This window comes from Dreissena polymorpha, chromosome 15 (genome assembly GCF_020536995.1).
Source record: "Dreissena polymorpha isolate Duluth1 chromosome 15, UMN_Dpol_1.0, whole genome shotgun sequence".
In the NCBI taxonomy this organism is placed as follows: Eukaryota; Metazoa; Mollusca; class Bivalvia; order Myida; family Dreissenidae; genus Dreissena; species Dreissena polymorpha.
The window spans coordinates 62,495,096-62,505,211 of NC_068369.1; the positions used below are offsets into that span (position 1 = coordinate 62,495,096).

The 10,116-nt window shown below is 36.9% G+C and overlaps 1 protein-coding gene and 1 long non-coding RNA gene across 2 annotated transcripts; both read left to right on the forward strand.

Annotated features, from left to right (window-relative positions):
- Window positions 1–771: 771 nt before the first annotated feature.
- Window positions 772–2,286, forward strand: LOC127859789 (iduronate 2-sulfatase-like). The gene has a single exon (XM_052397295.1). It carries the CDS (start codon window positions 772–774, stop codon window positions 2,284–2,286), a length of 1,515 nt encoding a protein of 504 aa, XP_052253255.1.
- Window positions 2,287–5,790: 3,504 nt separating this feature from the next.
- Window positions 5,791–9,038, forward strand: LOC127860444 (uncharacterized). The gene is made up of 2 exons (XR_008039795.1): window positions 5,791–6,622; window positions 7,301–9,038. It is a non-coding gene; the product is annotated as an uncharacterized LOC127860444 (long non-coding RNA).
- The last annotated feature ends 1,078 nt before the right edge of the window (window positions 9,039–10,116 follow it).

The following is a 10,116-nucleotide window of genomic DNA, read 5'->3' on the forward strand; positions in this document are numbered from 1 at the left end:
GCTACAAATATAATGATTATATTCCGTCGTCGGCCAACTCGTACGATTCTCAAACCTTGGTCATAATGGGGTACTGGCATGTGGTTGCAAAATTGATAATGATATCTGAGAGATGCGAAGACAATTATAAAAAAGGTCGGTGAATAAAAAGAAACAACCTCGCACTTGAGCCTCGTTCTGGGAAAACGGGACTTAATGCATGTTCGTAAAAGGTCGTCCCAGATAAGCATGCGTAGTCCGCACATGATCTTGAGTTCTGAAGTTTTGTTTCATTTTTTACACTTTAGACTCCAGGAATTATTTGGATACAGGATCGTGTATTTATACAAAGTCAAGTTTAACAGTTTAAAGGTTTCGTTTTTTTCTGATTTCGTTTTTTTAAACCAAAAAATCAACATCCCGTTTATTTTACACGCATGCAGTCAGACATAGAATCGAATCAATTCGAATTGTAGGCTGCACAAAGGAAACAATGAAAAACGGACGTTGCTTTCATTTAAGTGTCACCGTATTTGAAATAATATAAATCGGCTTCTGGGTAGAAATGCTGAGTATGTATTTGAATTATATTTTACGTTTGAATAGAAAATACATGTCTTTACTAGTAAAGCAGGTACACACGTACTGCTATCTGATATCCGATATTGCGAGATTGATAACAAATAAGGCAGAGGTTATTATAGGTTACACATATAGGACGACGATAATTCGACCTGTGTGTCGACAAAGTGCTCTGGGTTGCAATTATTCTCGAACAATCAACGGGCGAAGATGGTTCTTAAATCGGTGGCAGTCCTCTGGATGTGTATACAGGCTGCATTTTCCGCGAAAAATGTGCTCTTTTTCGCGGCAGATGACATGAGACCGGAACTGACGTGCTATGAAGGGCCGGACTTTCCGTCGCCCGTGCACCCGCCGATGCACACGCCGAACCTGGACGCGCTCGCGGCCCAGAGCCTTCTGCTGAAGAGGGCGTACGTTGAGCAGGCTCTCTGCTCCCCGAGTCGCACAGCCCTTCTCACCGGAAGGCGACCGGACACCACGCACGTGTACGACCTCGTGAACTACTTCCGGAAGGTCGGTGGGAACTTCACCACCATACCGGAGTTCTTTAAAATCAACGGATACGTGTCCGCAGGAATGGGCAAGATATTTCACCCCGGGGTGGCCAGTGGTCACGACGACCCGATATCCTGGTCTCTTCCATATTACCACGCGACAATATACTGGGAAACTAACGACAACAGCTGGAGAGCGATTCCCGATGAAGATCTCCAGGCAAAACCTCTTGTGGACTTCCAAATTAAAGAACAAGCGCTAAAAACCCTGCGGAGTTTCTCCAAGGGTGGAGCATACGAAGGTTCTCCGTTCTTCGTGGCTGTCGGATTCCACCGACCGCATTTGCCGTTCGTTTTTCCCGAATCATTCATGCAGTATTACCCAAACAACAGCATCCGTTTACCTGATAATGAGTACGCACCAGATGGCATGCCCGATGTCGCTTGGAGTGATTACGGTGAACTAAGAAACTATGGGGATCAAGCTAAACTTCACGCTTCCGGTAAGATCAATACGTCACTTCCGGATGATGACGTCAGAGCACTACGTCGGGCGTACTACAGTGCTCTTAGCTGGACAGATTCTCTGATTGGCGAGGTTCTGAGCGAACTTAAAACCCTGGGATTTGATAATAACACAATAGTCTCGTTTTGGGGGGACCACGGCTGGCAGCTAGGCGAGCATGGCGAGTGGTGTAAGCACACAAACTTTGAACTCGCAACGCATGCGCCGATGATGGTACACATACCCGGACTGACTGACAACGGCATTGTGACAGAACAATTGACTGAGTTCGTCGACTTATTTCCGACTCTTGTGGAAGCGGCTGGGCTGGGAACCATGCCACTGTGTCCGGATGTATCAAAGGACGTGCAGCTATGTCGCGAGGGTGAGAGCCTCATGCCGCTCATTAAGAACCCGTCGGGACCGTGGAAAGACGCAGCGTTCTCCCAGTATCCACGGGATCAGGACAACACCAAAATCATGGGCTACACCATACGGACTGACCAGTACCGGTACACAGAGTGGCCGAAGTTCACGTACGCTCCCGAATACAAGCCGGACTGGACCAAGCTGTTTGGGGTGGAGTTGTACGACCATAAGATTGACCCGGAGGAGAACAAGAACAGGGCGAAAGATCCTGGGTACGAATCGATTGCGGCCGAACTAAGTAAGAAGCTGCGAGCCGGATGGAGACAATCGCTACCCCCAAACCAAGGCCTTTAGACTTCCATTACTTTGATATAGTGTAAGCGAGAGAGCAAAGTTTAAGAACAGCGAATAAGCTTCAGCTAGCTTTCCACGTACTTTCCCATTTTTGTATTCACTATAAACGTAATGGCAATTGTTTCAATCCTGCACTTCTTTTATAATTACGTGGCTATCTTTTCGGAAATACAGTCTATACAGTCATACATTACGTATTCAGGGATGCATAGTAACGTTCACAACTTGCGTATACGTATAATATGCCGTCTACCGATGTGTGATGCACACATGTAATCTTTTTTTTTCGAATTATAATATTATGCACGTATAACAATAAATATGTCTACAATGAATGAATATAAATAAAGTTAATATATATGATAAACTTTGTGTCTCGTTTGTGGTGTTCATTTGTAAAATTATACGTGTTCTGAAAACACTGAGCATGGGACACACGTATCCTCATTACGCGCAACACGAACCCTTACCGGGGCGAGGTATGTCAGTTTAGAATGTCTGTTTAAAGGGGCCTTTTCACAGATTTTGGCATTTTTTTTAACTTATTCATTAAATGCTTTATATTGATAAATGTAGACATTGGATCGTAAAAGCTCCAGTAAAAAATCAAGAAAAAAATTAAAAAAAGGAAAAGAACATTGTCGAACCAGTGACCCCTGGAGTCATGCCAGAGTCCTGAAGTAAAAACGCTTTAGCCTACTGAGCTATTCCGCCGAGTACACATTGCTGACGTATTTTATACCTTATATAAGCAATCTTCGTAGTTTCACAAAATTTAACGACAAAAACAGAACTCTCCAAATTATTCAATCGTTTCGCGTTGCAACGCTTTATAATTTTTAGGTTTTAAAATCGTCAAAAGATGCATATAATGGCTATATTAGAGCATAGTTAATGTTCAGATTTACTGTTTCCTCACAAATATCATAACTAAAACGAAAACTTACGAATCTGAAACAACTTTTTTCAATTTTGTCATTTTACCAAAGCGTGAAAAGATCCCTTTAAATGATAACTTTACTATCTGCAAAAGCTGTACCATTATATATATATATATATATATATATATATATATATATATATATATATATATATATATATATATATATATATATATATATATATATATATATAAAACAAGGTATCAAACTCGAAATGACCCGAAAACAGGGTGCAATGCTTTGAACAGCCATAACTTCATCAATTGTGCAGCGATTTCCATGTACTGGGTCTTATTCAACGCAGAAATTAATGTCCGTCTTGAAATATCCCGGAAAGAGAAAAATAATGCATTTGAATATCAACCGTACTTTCGTTTGACAACTGATCTTGCATGCTCGATGTGAATCTAAATGTAGTTTTAGTGCAGATTCGTTCATACGACACAAAGACACAATTTTGTTTTACGGATTATTTTAATTTCCTGCAACGATATATATAATATTTTATGCACACATAAAAGATTTTATGTCATTGTACGATTTCTTAATTGTTGAACATTATATTGGTTCAAGCCTTATATTTAATTACTTGTGTATAACCTCAGTGTGGGGTCACATGGGCTCTTTTGACCAATCAAATTCAGTGTGGCCCCCTTGGATCCTTCTAGACTAACGTGGTATCCAATATGGTCGAAATTAACAATTACGCTCTTAAGCGATACTTCCAAGGATTAATTTTAATATGATATGATGCCGTTTCATTCCGTTTATGTGAAGGATTATCTCTCGTTGTACGAAGACGTACACCAATGGTGTTATCCCGTGTGATACTAGAAGTTTAAAGGGCAGTTGAACGAGTAAACATGCTTATCAGTGCCGTGTGCAGAAAACTTTGTGACGTATAGACCAGTTCACGCGTGACGTCACGCGCACCTGCGTGTTTACATCCGGGCTATATTGGTAGTCAAAAGAAAGATACAATCAATGGGGAGAAATAGAGCGTGATCGGTTATATTTAAACGATTATATTTAAATTTTATTTTTCAACATGCCAACAAGTTGTTCTACGTTACTGAAACAAATAAGATTGAACACAATTAATAAATAGATCAATTCCAAATAAAAAACATTAACAAATTAACCATAATGGTATTTGTCTGGACAGGGACCTTTACCCTGGTCCGGGAAAACTAACATGTTGACACATTAAATAAACATTTAATTAAATTAAATGCAATAGTTTTCATTTGATTGTTTGCATCAATCTTAAAATCGTTTAAGCATTTGTATTCCGGTGTTTAATTGCCCCTTTGTTCTGCCTAATCCTATTATCTCGATTTGATCAGATATTGTCCAGACCTAACTAACAACATGGTGTCATAAATCACACTAGGTGGCAGATGACAGTCTGGTCATTAAACGCAATTGATGATGCCACCATGTCTTCATTCTGGTAGTATTAAGTAACTATAGGCATTTGGTTGAATAAATTTACCGCCGACATACTTAACAGTTGCTTAAATTAGATATGTTACGGTACCTTTTGTACAAATTTGAAGTCTATAGATTATCGGAAATTGAACACGGTAAAGATACAAGCCCGTTTTATTTATTAAAAAATAAAGTATTTATGAATTATACAACGTAAATAAAAAATATTTAACGTATTTAGCGGGCATCGGTTAATTATAAATACGTCATTCCGTATGAAGATGTAATGTTACGGCAATGCACGAAATACATCATAAAAACAAGAAATTACGTTTGACATCAATGGGGGTAAATAATAATGAAACAATATGTATATATTATATTATATATGTATACATATTATGTTGTGTGTGTGTTTGTGTGTGTTAAATCAGGGACCAATACTATGTTTGTATAGGTCCCTGGTTAAATGTTAGATAGTTGTCACTCATACTCGATCACTAGTAACGAGTTTACAAAATACATGAATGCACAGTTCAATTTGCATCATGTGAGGTTGTGTTTTTCAGTTGAATGTTAATATTCCTCAAGTCTTTCTCTAACAACACCCATTCAAATTAAAATTACATGTAAATACCGTCATGAACTTCGCTTTTAATAGGGCTTTGTAGTACGTTTATTTTCAATGAAACACTGACACATTCTAGCTATCACTAATTTTTTATTACTCTAGTTTACGCAAGCAATTGATAATTATAATTTTACAATTAGATGTATCATTATTTTTATTGAAGCTTTTCTGCAAATAATTATACGGCTAATGCATAGAGCTCTTTGTTGTGTCGAATTGTCTGTCGTTCAGTCTTCAGACAATCTTAATTACTTTGATGCTAATGACGCGTTCTTTTAAAATGCAAATAAATGGGTTATTGCATTCTTTTGGCACTAAATATTATATTTTTTTAAATATTATTTAGGTGTTATTTTTTTAGTTTCTTTCCGATTTATTGACTAAACAAGTCTCGTTATCCATATGCCTTGCGTTAGGTGTAAGCAATGCTTTTGACTACCAGTGCATTGCGCATGCGCGAAAATCAGGAATCAAAACAATAACAATGAACTGGTCTATACGCAGTCTTCCGTGAAAGGTTTACAAGATGGCGGCGCCCACAGCGTAATTAGCGCATTTCGCCAGTCACTTTTTTATGCTGGTCAGCTACACAGTTGTCGCTGCCCTGTATCAGTCATACTGATTCAGTTCAGATAAGTATTCTAATTTCTTGTTAACATTTGTGCCTGTCTAAGTTCTGGCTGTTTAAAATATAATTTTACTGCCTTTTTAAGAATGATGATAAATTCGGGTCAGCTCTATATATCTTGTATATTTATTGTCTTATTTAATTTTAAGTTCAGCCTGGGCTTATACTTTATGTATATTTACGACACATTTGTATTATCAGTTAAGCTGGGTTTCCTACTGTCACATTAACAGATGCCATCACGTTTTTATGAAATAAACAATAAAACACCCTTTCATTTTAATCTATATTACCATACCTCATTTATATGGTCAACGTGTGTATTTTAGAATTCTTGTGATGTGTTTTGTTGTGCTATTATTGTTCATGTTTTCTTTATGGCAATTATTTGGTTGTAATATTTTCATTAACATATCCTTGTTAAATACGTAACTACTAAAAACTATAAGTATTTTTAATATTCTTAAAAGCTTCATATTCATATATATATCTTATTTGTATGTTTTGTGGTGTGTCTTATAGTCACACTGTAATTTTAACCTTCAAGTTTTGTCTTGTAGTCACATCTGGTCAGTCTATTTGTGACTTGTAGTCACAATAGTTCACATAAGGTTATACCCAAGGAGCGTCCGTAAAGGTGACCGGTAGCTGCGGAATCCCACAGCCCGAGCCAGAGAACAGAAATATCCTTTCACGTATCCTTCAGTTAATGAAAAACCGCGTCTTTATGATGCCAAAAACTTGCTGAAGTTTCTTTCTACATTTTTATTTATCAAACTATTTTCCATTATTATACTTTCATTAATGCTTCATAAGTGTAATATCTATCAATCTTATCATTTTATATCAATTTTATGTACGGGTATATGTTTTGTAAACACGTTTTGTTTTATATACTTATATACAAAGGTGTTTCATCAAATTAGCAAGTTTCAGGTTTCAAGTATTTGTGTACGTATAACATTTGTGCTCATTATCAGCAAGACATATGTATTTGTATCTATCTCTAAAACCCACTCAAGTGTTATTGTCACTAAAAGCCATGCTTCCTATTTAATATACTGTCATTTACCAGTATGTGTCTTTATGTACTTAAGTCATGAACAATGTGAATCATATTCACAATCTTGAACTCATGGGTTATATACGCTATGAATTATAAAAAAGCAGCTCTTCTTAACATTTGATTATGTTTTCGACTCACAGTATATATTACAATAGGATTTTGGACACAATTATTTATAATCTCTTTTGCAATATTAATGTAATTTTTGTAATCTGTCATTATATTTTCAAGATTATACCAAGTTTAAATGATTTTAATCATCTGTTCTGTATGCTGCTGGTTTTGTAATATAAGCACGCTGTTAGTTATCGTTTCAGGCCATGCCTACCTCTCAACACCGCAATACAAAGGACCTGTCCGCTGGCTGGCCCTTCCTGTACAAGTACTACAAAGGGGCGAAAAGGCACGTTTCCAGCCCTTCCTTTGAACACTACATTAAACCTGCCTACCTCTCAACACCCCTCCTATACAGAGGACCTGTCCACTGACTGGCACTTCCTGTACAAGTACTACAATGGGACGATAAGGCACGTTTCCAGCCCTTCTTATTGAACACTACATTAAACCACGAAGGACCGGAACGAACAATTACGGCTAGAAACAGGAAGACTTCACTCTTCAGAACATTGTGTTTTATCTAGTGATCTTCAGTTTTTTAGTTCTCATTTCATACTTATACATTTTTAATGTTATGTCCGATTATAGTTATCAGCTCAGGCTGATTCTAATGGTTTAGTTCTCTCTGAAGTAAGTATGTTTATGCCTGATTTAAGTTTTTCAGTTTAGACTGATATTGAGGTTATAGTTCTCTACGAAGGCACTATTTTTACGCAGGCCTTGATTATATTTTTCAATATTCGGCCTGATTTTGCTTATTCCGTTTAGGCTTATATTGTGTTATAGTTCTCTACGCAGAAACTATGTTTATGCAGGCCTTGCTTATTCATTGTTCAATATTTGGCCTGATTTTGCTTATACCATTCAGGCTGATATTGTTATTATAGTTCTCTACGCAGAACTATGTTTATGCAGGCCTTGCTTATTTATTTTTCAATATTTGGCCTGATTTTGCTTATACCGTTCAGGCTGATATTGTTATATTAGTTCTCTACGCAGAACAATATTATAGTTCTCTACGCAGAACTATGTTTATGCAGGCCTTGCTTTTATATTTTCCATTATTCAGCCTGATTTTAGTTATACCGTTCAGGCTGATATGGATGTTATAGTTCTCTACGCAGAACTATGTTTATGCAGGCTTTGCTTATTATTATTTTCCAATATTCAGCCTGATTTTAGTTGGACCGTTCAGGCCGATATTGATATTTTAGTTCTCTACGCAGAACTATGTTTATGCAGGCCTTGCTTATTATTATTTTCCAATATTCAGCCTGATTTTAGTTGGACCGTTCAGGCCGATATTGATATTTTAGTTCTCTACGAAGGAACTATGTTTATGCAGGCTTTGCTTATTATATTTTACAATATACAGCCTGATTTTAGTTGGACCGTTCAGGCCGATATTGAGATTTTAGTTCTCTACGAAGGAACTATATTTATTCAGACTGTGCATATATTTTTCTATATTCAAACTGATTTTCAGTATTCCATTCAGGCTGACATTGATGTTATGGTTCTCTACGAAGGAACTATGTTTTATGCATTCCTTGCTTATATTTTTCAGTATTCTTCCTGATTTTAGTTATTCCGTTCAGGACGATATTGAGGATGTAGTTCTCTACGAAGGAACTGAATTTATGCATGATTTTAGTTATTCAGTTCAGTCCATGCTTGTATTTTTCAATATTCTGCAGGATTTTAGTTATTCAGTTTAGGCTGATATTGATACTATAGTTCTCTACAAAGGAGCTATTTTTCCTAAGTTGGGTACCAGATCAGGTCATGCTCGTACTTCTTACATGTTCCGTCTGATTCAGATATCTGGACATGCCATGCATATATTTATCTTTTAATTTCTGCCCAGTCAGGCATCGTTGGGGTTTACTCTACCCCTCTAACTAAACTTATTTCTATTTTTATGACCAAAGTTTTAAACTTATTTTCCCCGTTTTTCTGATTGGTATGTTCCAATTTTACCGTATATGCCAATCTTTACGGGTAGTTATTCTAACAGTTCTAGTGTCAACACATCTTTCCCATTGGTACTTGTTAAAATACCAATTCATTTGATTAATACCCTGATGATACTCCTGGGGTTCATAAACCTGTGTGTTGGCGTACTATACGAATAAAATTGCCTTCTGCCCGATAATCTTCATCTCCCAAAAGATGCTTCTGGGTCTAAGTTTTTGAAGCTACTGTTGGGCATACTAGTTTTTCATATCTCTGAGTTAAAGGGAATGTCGCCCCACAGGGATCTGCCATATCCCTATGTAAATAAACATGCTCCACTAAGTCACACCAAATAAGAGCAATACGTTTCCTAGGTTTTGTCCTCGAAAACCATTACATATATATTTTCCATCATAATCCATTACCCTTTTTACTTTGCTTACTCTTAAGCGATAATCGTTAGCCCAGTTCTTTCACGTTTTAAATCAGGGGCTTGTTACCCGAGCTGTTCCATATGGTTATTCCCACAGATATTCCTCTGGATTATTGGTTTTTGTTGTACATGTCACTTTAACTGTCTGCCAGTTTACATCTGCAGCCCAATTGTTTATTACTTTTTGATTGGTCGCTCTTTTTCAAGTACATTTCGAATCTTACTTTTGTCAAGGTTTTTCATATTATGTATATATGTTTACTGACAGTTTATTGTTCCAATGGTCTTTCACTCATTTACTGGTACCTGTACTTCAGGCCAATGCTGGTTGTCTTTCGGTTCCAAACCATAGCTCCATAGTTGTACTACACTATAAAGAAGTGAAACTCCAGCTGCTGGAGCACTATTGAATTTTCATTAAAAACAATTAGTTGGTCCTTTATTTACATTATTGCTTTCCCTGTTTATGTGTTACAATTATTAATTTGCTTTTGTTGTGTTGCTTGACTGTTTATGTTTAACCAACAGTTTAACCCCACAGGTAACCTATTACCAAGGTCTGTTATTAAGGCAATGTTTGCCCCTTTTTTTTTTTGATAGTTTAAGACTGCAGTTCCATTGTTTTAC